This window comes from Malaclemys terrapin, chromosome 1, assembly GCF_027887155.1.
Source record: "Malaclemys terrapin pileata isolate rMalTer1 chromosome 1, rMalTer1.hap1, whole genome shotgun sequence".
Lineage (NCBI taxonomy): Eukaryota > Metazoa > Chordata > Testudines > Emydidae > Malaclemys > Malaclemys terrapin.
The window spans coordinates 337,634,702-337,650,705 of record NC_071505.1 but is presented as its reverse complement, the minus strand read 5'-3'; the positions used below and the strand labels follow the sequence as shown (position 1 = coordinate 337,650,705).

Sequence of the window (16,004 nt, the reverse complement as noted above, 5' to 3'; positions counted from 1 at the left end):
GAGATTCTAAAACACTGCCAGGTGCCCTGCCAGCAGTGCTAGGCACCCTGGTGGACAGGCATATAACAAGATCAACGGCTTATTTCAGTGGGGAACAGACTTGATCGAATGAAGTAATAAGACTTAGAAGGGAGTTTTGTCTGTCTAGGAGATTCAGCATTGGGCCTTTAATTTGTGGGTTAAACTAATTATCTTTCCGAAGTTACAGTAGAGGCTTGAAACTGTTAAAAAAAGAGCATTATTGTAACGGCCTACCCAGGACTGAACTTGATGGAACTCCTGTGGAGTTACCCTTGATAGACTAAGTGGTGGAGCCCGGTGCTAACCTCCCACTCGAATGTGACATATGACAAATTATTTTAATAGGTGCTCTTTTTATGGGGATATCTGTAGCCAAAATTCAGAAAAAGCCTTTCATGGTTGTAGAAATAAAACAGACATTGAGGTCAGTGTGATTTTTCCATTCGGGTTTCTATGTATATAGATCTTGCTGTGATCTGGAGGATGCATTTTGTTTGCAGCCTATATTCCTTAAATTAATATCTGAATTAATTAATCTCTATAATGTGCTGATTTGTATTGTTTGTTGAACACGGGCTCCCTCTGGTGGTTGGTGTAGCAGCTGCACATGTCCATGGATGACCCACCATTCCTTTCTGTCCCACAGGCCAAATCGTAGTCTCATGTTCTTATCCTCCTCCACCTCACCGCTTGCAGTCTCCCCCTTTTGACCCTTATCCCACTAAAGTCTATCCAAAATGCTGCTGCCAAAATAATCTCTCTCACCCGTCACTTAGTTCAGATCACCCCCCTTGTCTTGAGCTGATAAATGTCTCTTCCTTCACACTGTCTCCTATGCAACCCCCTTCTGGGAGGAGTTCCCCATAAACATCCCCATTTTCTCTGCCCTGGGTTGGATTGGGATTTATGACCCACAGATGAAAGTCTGTGCAACCTGGTACCAATCCCCTGAGCCATCCTTGCTCCATTTTGTGTCTTGTTTTTGTTGCCCTAGACCAAACAGATTCCTTCCTGAGTCTGGGTACAGATCTCACCTCTGCCGTATTGTGTTGCTTATTCACAGCTTTTGGAAACGCGAAGACGATTCGTAATGACAACTCCAGCCGATTCGGTAAATACATCGACATCCATTTCAACAAGAGGGGAGCCATCGAAGGGGCAAAGATTGAGCAGTACCTGCTGGAGAAATCTCGAGTCTGCAGACAGGTGAGGCAGTTGAGAAAAGGCAGGGCTGTGGATTGGTCTTTCCTTTCTTTGGCTATCAGCAGGCTCACTGTCCTAGCAGAACTGATTCCTTCCTCTTCTGCTCCAGGCCCAGGATGAGCGGAATTACCATGTATTTTACTGTATGCTGAAAGGAATGACACCAGAACAGAAAAAGAAGCTGGGTCTTGGGAAAGCCACTGATTATAACTACCTCGCTATGGTAAGACCAGCAGAGCAAGATCTCGGGGAGCACTGCTTGGGCCTTGTGACTTTTCCTGATTATCTCTGTATATAAGGGAGTTACAAGCAGAGCTGCAAGAAATGTTCCCTAACCTGAAACCGTGTGGGACCCACATGGGAGCTTTGAGATTTGTTGCAAACTTGAGATCCAGCCTAGAGGTCTGTGGTAGCTCTTTGCTCCTACAGGAGTGAGCCCCACAGCCTTAGATTAGCCGCTGAAGGCGTCCTGTCTCCTGCACGTCGGGGCGTCTCTACTTCCATTTCTCCTGAGGAGTGGGACGGTTGAGGTGCTGTTTTTAGGTATGCTCAGCCCAGACCATTTAACGTTGATTTGGAAATGAGGGCCGAGACCTTCAATGTGACGTGATGTTCTAGCATGAGTGGAGACCAGGGCTGATGAGCATGCAGTGATCCGAGTTCTGAGGAGGTGTACTGCTGCAGTCTGCACTAGCTGGAGATTTCTCAGGGCTGTGCTTTCAAGCCCAAGTAGATTTCACTGCCATAACCCAAGTGGGAGGTGGCAAAGGCCTGTATAATCAAGTTATCATCAACATGGGTGAACAGTTGGAGATGGTGGAAAGTGTTCCTTGCAGCCCAGCATCAGTGAGGAGTCCAGAAGGGGAGGACTCCTGTACTGCAGTCTGTCTTGACCATTTGTGGCCAAGTGTCCCAAACTTCTGGCATGTTTTCTTCTGTCACTATCTTGCTAGGGTTTAACATTGGTCAGCTCTTCTCCATCCACGGGGGGAGGGATAGCTCAGTGGTTTGAGCATTGGCCTGCTAAACCCAGGCTTGTGAGCTCAATCCTTGAGGGGGCCATTTAGGGATCTGGGGCAAAAATCTGCCATGGGATTGCTCCTGCTTTGAGCAGGGGGTTAGACTAGATGATCTCCTGAAGTCCCTTCCAACCCTGATATTCTATGATTCATATGCTGATCTCAGTCAGACACAGGGATAGATGGATGGCAGTGGTGTCGTTGCAGGTCTGTTTGGACAATACTTTTGTAGAATACTTACAGTAGGGCCAACTCCAGAGGTCCATAGTCAGCTTTCATTCATTCATTGCTTAGAAAATGCCCATGGACTTCAGTGGAAACTTAGCTGAGTGAGAACTGAGGATTTACCTCATAATATGAGATTTCTTTTTCAATTGACTTTAGTGTGGAAAATGCTAGGGCCCAGTATACAATATGGCTACAGATTTCTGTACCTATGCGGCTTCCTGCATGCACTGCACACACTGTGTCACTGCCCTTCCTTCCCAGGGTAACTGCACTACCTGTGATGGCAGAGACGACAGTAAGGAGTATGCAAACATTCGCTCTGCAATGAAAGTCCTGATGTTCACCGACACTGAGAACTGGGAGATCTCAAAACTCCTGGCAGCCATATTGCATATGGGGAATTTGCGGTATGAAGGTAAGTGGAAAATTGTTGCATATTTATTTATTTTAAATGCTGAACTAACTCGGATGCTGATACATTGTCCAGGTGCCACAGCCAGTGAGATAACCAAAATACCTAGCTCTTGTCTAGTATTTTTCACCTGTTGCTCTCAAAGTGCATTACAAAGGAGGTCAGTAGCATTATCCCTGTTTTACAGATGGGGAAACTGAGGCACAGGGAGGGGAAGTGACTTGCCCAAGGTCACCCTGCAGGTCAGTGTCAGAGCCAGGAAGAGAACCCAGATCTCCTCACTCCCAGGCTAGTGCCCTGCCCACTAGCCCACACTGCCTAAAGACAGAGTCTCTGCCCAAAGAGCTTGCCGGTGGAATTGAATGTGTACCTTGAATTTCATACATACTGAGCTCCCCAAATTATGCTTGATGTAAGTGGGAGCAGCAAGTGTTCAGCACCTCTGAAAATCAACCTGGAGCAGTCTGTCTAGCTACCTACCCCAGGAACATCTGTGGTCCTTAATATAATGGTATCTGACCACCTTACAATCTCTAATCAGGGGTATCAAACTCATTCCATATGGCTGGCCTGATCCGATACCCTACCATTTGGCATGGGCCACATTCAGCAGAAGTGATTCAAATAGAATTGGATGAATATAAACCATGTTGGCAATTGCTTTCATTTATTGTATGTCCCTCCAGTGCCCCTTAAATGCTACCATGTGGTTCTAAACCTGTACGTGAGGTCCTGCTGGGTTGCGACGCCGGAGTCTGGACTATGAGCATGTAATTTGTAGATTGCACCCCAGTGTGTTGTGCTCTATCTCCTCCAGGTGGAACCTGCTGGCACGCACTAAATGTTCCTTAGTGTCCTGTTTGAAACAGGACTACGTCAATGCACACTAGCAGGGTCTACACGGGGCAGTTAGAGTGAAGCATGCTGGTGCACTCTACAAATCACACCCCTGTTGTGAGGACTCTGGGGTTGCATAGACAAGCCCACCGATCCCTGGAGAGTCGGCGGGCCGGATGAAACTGTTCGTCTGGCTGGGATCCGGCCTATGGGTCGTACGTTTGACACCCTGACCTAGTGTATTGATCCTCAGAACCCCCTCTGAGGCAGAGCAGTGCTGTTATCCCATTTGCCACATGAAGGACTGAGGCACAGAGAGACTAAGGGTAACACTTTCAAAAATGCCTCTGTCTTATTTTCAGAAGTGACTTAGGCACTTAGGAGCCAAAACCCCGCTGACAGTCAATGGGATTTACTCACTGAAGTGCCTAAATCACTTTTGACAATGAGATTTAGGCTCCTAAATCAGTTAGGCGTTGAGAGTCTGAGCCCCGCCACTACACCTAAATACCTTTAAAATCTGGGCCTAAGTGACTTGCCCTAGGGCCAATAGGAAGTCTGTGTCAGAGCAGGGATTTTAACTAAGCCCAAGGCTAATGTGCTGACTATCAGACCATCTTTCCTCTCCTTTTTTAAGGCTCTGTTGTGCCTGGCTAGCATGTGGGTGTGACAGGGGTGGTGCCTTTCCCCTACCCTGAGCCACTTTCTTAAGGGTCAGGCACTTCTGAAGTCCCCCCCCCCCCATCTCTTTTGGGCAGTGGGGAGGAGGCGGGATCATGGTCTTGCCTCCCTCTGCATGGGCACCATGGAATGGGACCATTGCAGCTTAGGAAATGAGCCTCACCCCAGAAGGGCGAAGGGATGTAGCAGCAAGGTCCTGCATCGGGAGCTACAAGAGGAGTTTGGCCTCGTCACCGTCCCCAGCTGAGCCATACGTTACAAGCTTCTGATCTAATCCGTCCTTTGAGACTGACTGTGGGTGTACGGTGCGCGTGGCAGTCAGAAGGGGTCAGGGAGCGCTCTGTAACCTAGATGAAAAGAGACTGACCACACAGGCAGCTTCTGCACATGTCTTCTCTGTGACTTTCCCCATGCAGCACGGATGTACGATAACCTGGATGCCTGCGAGGTTGTTCGCTCTGCGTCGTTAATCACTGCGGCTTCGTTACTGGAGGTCAGTTGCTCTTCTGTCATATTACCTTGTTTGTTTCTTCCTGGGATTGCTTATGCCTTATATTATGATAGTGCCCAGAGACCCTGGTCTAATCAGGACTCATTGTGTAGGGTGCTGTACGAACAGAAGTAGAAGCAGTCTCTGCTCATGAAGGACGTAGAGAGCCTAATTGCCATTTGTGATCCAGCTGCTTTATCCTATTCTGGCAGCATAAAGTGGGTGTACACTGATTGAAACCTCTGTCTGGGGAGAACCCCAGGCATAAGGAGGTTCCCCTGGTGACATATACTTGCTGGAATGGCCCACACCTTTTGTAGCTCTGACCACTGGGCTCCTGGCCCCTAGAGTGCGATGCATAGGTTAGAGCAGCCCTGAGGCTGCTCTCATTTACATCAAGGATTGGGCATGCCCCTGGCAAGATTGAGACTACAGGGTGCTGTAAAGTTACTCAGGTGTATAAGTATTTGCAGGATCAGACCTATAAACCCCAGGAAAAGTGGTTTTGTTGTTCTAGGTGCTCTCATCACATTCCGGTTACACCTTGCACTAATGTGCAGTAGCACTTCACAGGTTAAAAGGGCTTTACAAACATGGACTAATCCATCCCTGCAAAAGCCTCTGTGGCATAAATGAGTGGATGTTAGCCCCCGGCTGTGGCTGGGTAAACCAAGGCAGAAAGGTTGAGTGAGTCACCCAAGGGAGTGACTGTGGAGGTAGTGTCTGAGCTGAGACTGGAACTCAGGAGTTCTTCGCTCCCAGCCCTGCAATCAGACCAGTAGACCACATCTTTCCAAACAGCTGTCTGTGTTCTGTATCAATCAGCTGTATGTTGTTGTTCCATGCTCAGGTGGACCCTCAGGATGTGATGAACTGCCTTACTAGCCGCACAATAATCACGAGAGGAGAGACCGTCTCCACCCCGCTCAGCATGGAGCAGGCGCTGGATGTGAGGGACGCTTTTGTCAAGGTAACGCACAACGTGCGCTCGTTCTGGTGTTTTCTTTTTACACCCGCCCGTTTTCAAACTGATTTAGACTCTCCATCACTAGGAAGTTATTGATCTCAATCGGGGCATCAGTCGCTGGGTGGGGTTCTCTGGTCTGTGTTATGCAGGAGGTCGGATTAGATCTAATGGCCCAGTCTGGCCTTGCCATCTATGGCTCCGTGTTAGTGCCAGTTATGGGGAGCACATAGAGGGCTATGTCGTGAGCTGAGATGGGCCTAAGCCAGAACCTCAGGTTTCAAATCTGGACCTGAGTCCATCTGGACTCAAACAGCATCCAAATGTAGCTCTTGGGGTCTGTCTTTAATGGGTTGAACCAGCACAATAAGTCTGAGCTCTTCTGAACTTCAAGGAAGTGCAACAGCCCCAAACCCAAAGCCAGATCCTTAGCGGGTGTAAAACAGAGTGGCTCCGGTGCCATCAGTCGTCCCCAGAGTTGAATGTTATGCTTCAGGCTTATCTGTAGCAGTAAGTTAAAGAAAGACAGACAGCACAGAAATACTATGCTGTGAGGAGGTCTGTGTAGGTGTTACAGTAGCATCAGAAAGGACACAGCCCACGTGGATTCGGGGGCAATGAAGCCTTGTGTTATGGTGCGAAGGAGGTATGCTGTTTGTATCCCAGCATAGGGTGTACCACACAAACAGTGCCCTGATCCTCGAAGGCAAGCGCAGACCTACCCTGCCCCCTAGCGCCTGGCTCAGGTACAGCAGGTCAGTTCCTTGAATTGCCTGACTGGTGTGCAGTGAGGATGCCCCCAAACCTGCAAAGTTCAGATCTGTCTCCACGTCCACATGGGAACTTCCTCCAGGTTTGTGGGGATTTGGATCTGAGGTTTTAGATCAGGCCCATCGCTATGAGCTAAGATCAAGTGTAAGTAGTCTCTTGGCCTATCCAAGGCCGTGATCAAGTGTCTTGATGTTTTTGGTCTTTTGGCCTCAAGATGAAAACCTTGTCTGTGTCTCTTGGACCTTGAAGTACAAATATTATCTAAGTTCTATCTTGGATTATGTGACACAAAGTAATGCCGCTTTGAGGCCTGCAGTCCCAGGAACGCTGAGGCAGCACCAGTTAACGCTGGCTGGCTGCTGCTGTGCCATTTAAGGAAGCAGGGCCTTACTGAGGGAGGACTGTCTTTATTTACATAGCAATGTCGCATCTCTACTGATCTGCATGTGGTGGATAGTAGTGCAGGAGGATGGTTTAGAAGTGCCGGCAGCCAGTGATAAATGGCTATTTCAACATTTGATCTCAGATAGAAATTGCATCTTGCAACGCAGACTAGAGATGGACCTGTAGCACACAGTTTGCACCCAGAGCCAAGCCCACCGAAGTCTGGGTGTATTCAGATCGGGGGGTTTGCACTGGGCTGTCTTTAATATAAACCTGCAAGCTGCATGTTCCTGGCCTGCAAGCTGGGCACTTGCAGCTTTTAGCCCCCTGTTCTGTGTTAAATGGCTGCCGCTCTGAAGCAATCACCTGGCTGTGGAATGCGTCCTTTGGGGGAAAGTCCGGTTTGTGGGGCTTGTACTGGAGAGGGGATGTCACCACAGGTGTCAGGCCAGCAGGGTGAACCACAGCCATGTCTCACCGAGCTCCGTCTCTTTGATGATTCAGGGAATCTACGGGCGGCTTTTCGTGTGGATTGTGGAGAAGATCAATGCTGCCATTTACAGGCCTCCCTCCCACGAACTACAGAGTGTCAGGAGGTCCATTGGTCTTCTCGATATCTTCGGCTTTGAGAACTTCACTGTGAACAGGTACAAATCCTGAGATGGCATTGCAGAACCCTGTCTCCAGCTGCCTGCAGTTAAACCACCTTAGTGTGAACTCTCACCAGATCTCACAGGCTAAGCAGGGGTAGGCTGGATGGGAGACCTCCAAAGGTAACATGTATGGTGCTAGGGTCTCAGCAGCTGGTGCTCTTCCTTTTGAGTTAATACTCAGCCAGCGTCAGTCTCACTGAGTGGCCTAAAGTGCTTGTGAGTATCCCCTAGAGGATAGGAAGCGAAGGGAGGAACAGCTAGGGGGAAATCAGGGGCATACAGTGAATCTAATCTGGTTTTGCCAACCTCATCTCCCCAGTTTCGAGCAGCTCTGCATCAACTTTGCAAATGAGAACCTGCAGCAGTTCTTCGTGCGCCATGTCTTCAAGCTGGAGCAGGAGGAGTACAACCTGGAGAACATTAACTGGCAGCACATAGAGTTCACCGACAACCAGGATGCCTTGGACATGATCGCCATCAAACCCATGAACATCATATCACTCATTGACGAGGAGAGTAAGTTCCCCAAGGTATGTTTGGGGCCAAACATTCATCCTAGTCACTCCACCAGTCTCACCTCTCTGTGTGTTGTTAAATTCACTCTGAGTTTTACTATTTCAAAATTACGACACAAGTTTCATGCGAACCAATTGTAGCCAATGGGCTGATATGTTGTCATCTGTGTGTTCAGTATTACCATTGTGCGATTGGTCACTTCAGTCACATGGTATTGTTTCTCTTCCCTGATTGCATGACTGCAACTTTAATAAAAAGTGGGGAAGCCATCCTGTATATAGCACTATATCATATATCTACCAAGTGCATTTGTGACAGCTGCCTTCTTGGTTGACACACCAGAGACGGAACCAGAGCTAAAAGCACAGCTTCGGAGAAAGAGCCGACCCTATCTGGGTGGGGCTGTAACAGACTTTTATTATCTGTGGATCAAGCACAGAGGGGTTTAGGTTCCGTATTTGTTGCCTTTACTGACGTCTCAAGTTTTCTTTCACCATTTGTCACGGTTGCAAACAAACTCGTATTTATGGTGGTGAGAGTGTACGTACAACAGCCTTGTTAGGGAAGGATGTGGTCAGATTGTTTTTATTTTAAATTACTCGTCTCACTTTTTCTCCCCGTGCATCTCTTGTTGAAACAAACTCTTATCCCACTGCCCTAATGAAAAAGGAACACACTGATTATTTGAGAACTATTTTAATGGGACAAACATTGGCCTTTTTCTTACTTATGCAGGGTACAGATACCACAATGCTGCACAAGCTGAATTCCCAGCACAAGCTAAACACCAACTACATCCCGCCGAAGAATAACCATGAAACCCAGTTTGGCATTAACCACTTTGCTGGTGTTGTCTACTATGAAACCAAAGGTATCTGTGACTGTGGGCTGGCTTTAGGGAGCTGCTTGGTTAGGGTGGGGGAGAGAGACAGGGTGGGTTTCCATTGTAGAACCCTCAGCTCTGTAGATGCCATTTGTTATGACAAGGGAGCACTGAGAAGGGAGTATCCTGGAAATATTAATGATTTGTGCTGTCATTCCTGCCCGGTTTGTTTCCCGTTAATTCCTTTCTTTGTGTGTGGGTCTGTGTTTAAAATGCCAGGCAAAGACCGATTTCGGGCACCTTCTGGGATTAGAAGAAAAGAACTTTGGCCAGCATTTCCACCCTTATTGCGGAAAGTTAAGCATCTAAATGCCGCGCAGTGAGAATGATCATTTCTCTTTCCTCCTCTCCGTCCAGGCTTTTTTGCAGGGCAGGGTCTGCAGGTGTCTGTCCAGTGCCTAGCACCAGGGTGACCTGATCCCACTTGTAGGCCCTACTGCAATACAAATAAATAAATAAAAATAAATTGGAGAGTAATTAGTGTGGCTACCCCTTACACCAAACCCTCCGGGTGCCAGCAGCATGCGTGGTGTACCGCAACTCGGAGGCAAGCACTGTAAGTGCTTCAGCAGCCAGGGGCCATGTAGTCACTAGCCTTGGTGGGTCCCAGTAACCACTCAGACATGGCTAAGGGAACGGGCTGGCAGGAAAGGGGAAGGTTGCAGATACCCTAGGTACAGAAGCTAAAACAATAACAATTCAAGGACAGCACCAGCAGTCCACTTGAGGGTCAGGGCTCTGCGGGTCTAGTGCCTTGGATGCCCTCTCCTGTCCAGTCTCTATTCCAGCAAACAGGAGCTCACAGGTTTCCAGGCCAGGCTCAGTTAGCGTCTCTCACTGGGGGCCCCATTGTGCTGACTCTCTGCCCAGCTGTTGCTGCTTCCCCATAATTCCCACTCGGACCTGCACCCAGCTCTGATGTCCGGCACTTGCAGCCTGTTCCACACACGGCTCTGTGCGCAACTCCTGGGGCTTCTCTCCAGCTCCCTGCTGCCATGCGGCTCCCACTCACAAACAGAGCCCAGCCACCTTCTGGTTCAGCACCTTTCCCCTTACCAGGCATGGGGAAAAGAAAGCGCAGAGGGAAGGGGGCTAATGGGAGTCACAGGAGGCTTCAGTTGCTTTCAGAAAAAACAAAAATTTAAAGTATTTTTTTAAAGAACTAAAATCCATAAAAGTAACCTCTTCCTTCTGACCATAGCTGAGGTCGGGTTTGAGGGCCAGGAGTTCCAACGTTTTTGCTAAAGCGTTTCAGAGTAGGCCCATTTGTACAGCGGGTGGACGGAGTGAGTAGCAGTAGCGTATACGGCTAGAAGTGTGCTTCTTGACTGACCACTTTGGGCTGGATTTTCAAAATGTCCTGTGTGATGCAGGGCTTTTGTGCTCTGTCATTTGTTCATGCGAATGACACAGTTACATGCCTGAACCCAATTTGCCCATTAATGCCAACGCGAGTGGCTGAGGTGTATGGAAATTGTCGTTTGCACGTGGAGATAAATGCCCTGAGCGTACAAAGGGTGTGTTCTTAACCCAGGTTAGCTAACCCCCGTTAACCAACACGGGTTAAAATAGCAGTGAAGACACAGTAACTCTGCTCTGAACTCGGGTTATAGCTGAGTCTGGGGTTGAATTTGAGCTGCTAACCTGAGTGAAATGCCAGGTTGCCATGTCTTTGCTGCTATTTTAACCCCAGTTAAAGGGCTTGAGTGAAGAACACACCTTTTTTTTGCAGTGTTGACATACCCGAAGTTATGCATGCACAAGGAATCTCATAGTCTCTTCAACTCAGCCTCACACCATGTCTGCCCCTCCTCCTTCCTTCTCTCCCTCTTCTTCCCTGATCTGTCCCCCTCACCTCTCTCTCTTCCAATGTCTTTCCGTTTAGCTGATCCCTCCCTAACTAAACCCACCCGAAAACCCAGTTATAGCACTAACATAGTTTGCCACCATCACATCTTCACTGTCCACTCCTCTGTGTGTACCTAGCACAATGGGACCGCATCCTCGGCTGGCCCCTAAGCACCACCATAATCATGATTATAATTAATAATAATAACAAAGGGAAGCTGAGGATCAAATTTTCATTGGCACTTCATGATCCTTAAGGGCCCAATCCAAAGCTTGTTGAAGTCAAGAGAGAGACTCTCATTGATTCATTGACAGAACAAGGAGCAATGGTCACAAGTTGCAGTGGGGGAGGTCTAGGTTGGATATTAGGAAACACTTTTTCACTAGGAGGGTGGTGAAGCACTGGAATGGGTTACCTAGGGAGGTCGTGGAATCTCCATCCTTAGAGGTTTTTAAGGCCCGGCTTGACAAAGTCCTGGCTGGGATGATTTAGTTGGGGATTGGTCCTGCTTTGAGCAGGAGATTGGACTAGATGATCTCCTGATGTCTTTCCAACCCTAATCTTCTATGATTCTATGACTCCAACAGGCTTTGGATCAAGCCGTAAGTGTCTGCAATACGATCAGGCTGCAAAATGACTGAACAGCTGTCTGCAGGACATACTTTAGCTCATGTTTCACACTGCCACCTAACACACATGTTGCTCCTTTTCCTGTAGGGTTTTTGGAGAAAAACAGGGACACGCTTCATGGAGACATCATTCAGCTGGTCCATTCCTCGAAAAACAAATTTATCAAGCAAATCTTCCAAGCGGATGTGGCTATGGTAACACGCCTAGGAAGATACTTAATTGTCCAGTCTCATGTGGTGGGGATTCCTGGGTGGAGAGGGAGAATTTGCAAGGAAACCTACAGAGGTGATACTATGTGTGCATACTCCAAACCTGTTTTTGTAATAGATTAACGCAGTATTAGCATGTGGTCCTAGATACATTCACTCTAGTAGTCCCAGCTCAGCAGAACCATTCATAAAATATTGTTATCTAGCTCATCACCTAGATAAAGCAGCAATTGGCATAATAGGTATTAATTATTTTATTTTATTCTACAAATATGAAAGATGTATAGATAGCTAACGCTGCATAGCAGACCAGATAGCCAAAACCAAAACCAAATCTCTGCTCTGAATGTTAAAGTCTTAGGCTACATCTACACTACAGGGGGGAGTCGATTTAAGATACGCAAATTCAGCTACGTGAATAGCGTAGCTAAATTTGACGTATCGCAGCCGACTTACCCCGCTGTGAGGACGGTGGCAAAATTGACCTCTGCGGCTTCCCGTCGACGGCGCTTACTCCCACCTCCGCTGGTGGAGTAAGAGCGTCGATTCGGGGATCAATTGTCGCGTCCCAACGGGACGCGATAAATCGATCCCCGAGAGGTCGATTTCTATCCACCAATTCAGATGGGTAGTGTAGACCCAGCCTTAGGTTACAGACAGGTCCATAACAGTTACCATCCAGAGCAGTAGTGAAATGACACCATAGCCAGATATTAAGCCAAGGAAGCACTGGGGGAGGGGATGGCGAGAATTGTGGGTCTCCAAACAATGGAAGCGGAGAGACAAGTTACCACATCTGCTTTTCTTAAAGGTGAAGTATAAAGCTTACATCCCCACAACATGGCCTATGGAGAGCATATAATGTATTCACTCCATACAAACCACAGTGCTAATGGGTTGGTTGTTAAGGTTGTGAGAGGAAGCACTGAAGAGTGGGAACTTCCTCATGTGGAGGTTGAAGACACAATCTTAACTCCTGTTAGTATGCATCGCTACGACACGGGCTTTACTTATGGGATCATAGACTATGTCTCAAACAATACTATGTGAGATACTCAGCTTGCTCAAGAAAAAATGTATCTACAATCCCCAGAGACTTTACTGGGAGCTCAACAACCCTGCGTCCCAAAGTAAAGGAAAAACTGCTTTTTATGATTATTATTGGCTTTTGATATGTAAAATGTACAGCCCTTGTCATCGGATGTCTACACGTGTATTCCTTGTGGGCAAATCCTGGGGACAGCAGAAGATTTAGGGATAACATTTTCAAGAGCAACTAAGGACCAGATTTTTAAAGGACCAAAATTTAGGTGCCAAATGATGCAGATAGGTGCCTAGTGGGGATTTTCAACAGCGCCTAGGTGCCTAACTCCCATTGGTTTCAATGGATTTTAGGTGCCTAGGCCCTTCTGAAAATCCCACTAGGTGCCTAGCTGCATCTTTAGACACCTAAACAGATTAGATGCCTAACTCCAGTTGATCTCTATGGGAATTAGGTGCTTAAGAAGTTTAGGCACTTTTAAAGATCTCCCTGTAAGCGCCTAGGTCACTTTTGAAAATGGAATTGAGGCTCCTAAGTCATCTAGGCAGTTCTGAAGGATTTGCCCTTAGCCCTTACAACTCAGTTCTGTTCCCACTGAAAGCAACAGCAAAGCTCCCATAGACTTCCGGGGAGCAGCATCAAGAATATAGGCCCCGATTCAGTTAGGTGCTGAAGTAAATGTCTGACTTTCAGCACACGATTAGACCTCGATGAGATGACTCGTGTACTTAAAGCAACACACATGCTTAAGTACCTTGCTGTGTTTTCCTTTCTTATTTTTGTTCTTTCTTTTTTTTTTTTTTTTAATCATCCTCAAAAGCTCGGCAGTTCACCTTGGAGATGATTCTTGTTTGTTGGGGGTGGGGAGGCAGCATGAATTTAAACTTTCGTAATCCATAGGATCAATAAAACAGGTCCTTTTGGGCTTGCACGGCTGGCCAGACTTCTCCAGTGTCACATTTAGCTGGCTGTCACCCCCTAAATTCCAGCCCGCACTCTTCAGCAAATTCTAAACCAAGTACTGGTGATCCATTTCAGCAGAGTTGAGCTGAGTGCACAAGCTTGGCGTTGTCTCAGATGTAAGAACAGAGAACTTTTAGAGCATCACATTTTCTTTCTTGAAATAACCCCTTCTTGGGTAGTTTTAGCTTTCTGTGGTGGTGGTAACTCTCCTCTGAATCTGTCCATGGTATCAGTCTCTGCTCTCTGGTATTTTAATGATCACCGCTTTTGGAGTAAGGGTATGCCTGCACTGCAAATTAAGATGTAATGGTAGCACAGGTTGGCAGACCTGCACTAGCATTAATATGGTCAGCGGGAGCAAAAATAATGTAGATATGGGGTATGGGCTTCCGTGGAGGCTAGAATAGAAGCCTACCAGATACCCTGAGCACGTACCCAGGGTGCTAGTCTGGGCCAAGGTTCTCTGCTATTGTTACCCATGCTAATGAGATCAGAGCAAGCACAGGTATGCCCAGCTGAGCTCCAATTGCACCTTAATTTGTGATGTAGACATACTCTACGAGATTTGAAAACACCTGTCCGATATGGGACTGGAAGAGGAGAAATTGTTGCATTACCGCCAGAGACGACCCCTGCCTGCCGATAGTTGGGGGGCATTGTGAGGGCAGCCGGCCTCAGCAGTGTTACTGAACATGCTCGGTCTGTGTGAGCATGCTCAGTACAAGCCAAGCAGCAAATCTGGGGTGGCACATGATCCCACATGCCCCCCCGATTGCAGCCCACCTAAAGTGGCCCTCCTTAACATAGTTTGGGAAGAAGCCTCCGATACCCAAATCCAGCTTTTTACCTTAAAAATATCATGCAACAAAACTGCAAAGAGATTCATTTTTTTAATGGTTTGAACTGTTTTTGGTGGTTTCTTTCAGTAAACGTAGGTTTTTGCAAGCAGCAGAGTTGTGCACAAAGGATTAAGGCATGGCTGATTTGGCCTAGGATTTCCTTCTTGTATTGCTTGGCCCCCGGTGCTGAGCGTTGGTGAGACTATCTCTGAATGTACCTTCCAGAAGAGACTCATACAGGAGCTGCCATAACAGATCAAGCCACCGGTCAATCAAATCTAGCATCCTGTATCCAGCAGTGACCCATTTTTGATGCTTTAGAGGGAGCTAGATAAATTATGTACCCAGCCAAATGTATCCAACCAATAGTACAAAGCGGTTCACAGATGGAACCCATGACGCCGCCTGGAGGCATGACGTTTGATCAACCTAATCTCAGTGCATAGGGAACTTTTGATGCTGCAAACTGAGTATTGCTATAACACTGTGCAACTTTAAGCCCTAATCCACCAAGTGTTAATGCCTGTGAGTAGCTTTATGCCCACGAGTATCCAGTTGCGTAAAGTTATTCGCGTGTGTTTGCAGAATCGGGGACTTTCTTTGTACAGTGTCTTTCAAACAGCTCAGTCCTGCAAGGCGTTGGGTTCAGTCGGAGTTGGGGATGTGGAGTACCTCCCAGGGTTGCAGTCTGTACACCAAAGCACTTAGACTCATAGGCCTGGTCTACACTATGCAGTTAGGTCGACATAAGGCAGCTTACGTCGACCTAAGTATGTCAGTGTACACGCTACAGCCTTGTCCCACCGCCGTAAGTGCCCTACTACACCGACATCAGAACTCCAGCTCAGTGGCCTAGCTAGAACAGGAAAACTGGGTGGGCCCTGGCTTTCAGGTGGGCAGCAATGACAGGGGGATTACGGTTTTGTGGGACCCTGAGCCAGGACAAGAGAGCATCCCCCCCACACTCCTGCTGGGGAAATGTGGCTGGGGTGCGGGGGCTTGCCTCATCCCTCCGCCTGGTGCTCCTACCGGGAAGTGGGGTCTGGGAGTGGGGGCTTGCCCCCCTCCGCCCGCCCACCTGGCGCTCCTGCCGGGGAGTGGGGTCCAGGAGTGGGGGCTTGTCCCGCTCAGTGCTCCTGCCAGGGAGCAGGGTCAGAGGAGCAATTTGGGTGGGCCTGGATGCTAAGTGGGTGCTAACTAAGTGAGGCTTATATCGGTGTATTTAGGGCAACGCAGAGTCTGTGCAGACACTATGTTACTTACATCGGCTGTTGGCTTTCTTGGTAAGAAAACTGGGCTGCTAGAGCCTGGCTACCCCTGGCTTCTTGCTCAGGGAGCTGAGACGCCCGGGAGGCTGTCCCCCACTCCCAGCAGGGAACGGGGAGGCGAGAGCCTGGGGGGCAGCTGGGC

The 16,004-nt window shown here is 48.1% G+C and overlaps 1 protein-coding gene across 6 annotated transcripts in view; it reads left to right on the top strand.

The window, feature by feature from the left end:
* The window catches only part of MYO7A (myosin VIIA), a 116,847-nt gene that overhangs the window by 27,574 nt on the left and 73,269 nt on the right, over window positions 1–16,004 (top strand). For all 6 annotated transcript variants that reach the window (XM_054015814.1, XM_054015813.1, XM_054015811.1 and 3 more), the window contains exons 6-14: window positions 1,085–1,227; window positions 1,334–1,447; window positions 2,733–2,886; window positions 4,818–4,894; window positions 5,742–5,861; window positions 7,515–7,657; window positions 7,983–8,193; window positions 8,915–9,050; window positions 11,629–11,735. In XM_054015814.1, coding sequence (XP_053871789.1) covers window positions 1,085–1,227; window positions 1,334–1,447; window positions 2,733–2,886; window positions 4,818–4,894; window positions 5,742–5,861; window positions 7,515–7,657; window positions 7,983–8,193; window positions 8,915–9,050; window positions 11,629–11,735 — 1,205 coding nt within the window. The remainder of the gene's footprint in view (window positions 1–1,084; window positions 1,228–1,333; window positions 1,448–2,732; window positions 2,887–4,817; window positions 4,895–5,741; window positions 5,862–7,514; window positions 7,658–7,982; window positions 8,194–8,914; window positions 9,051–11,628; window positions 11,736–16,004) is intronic.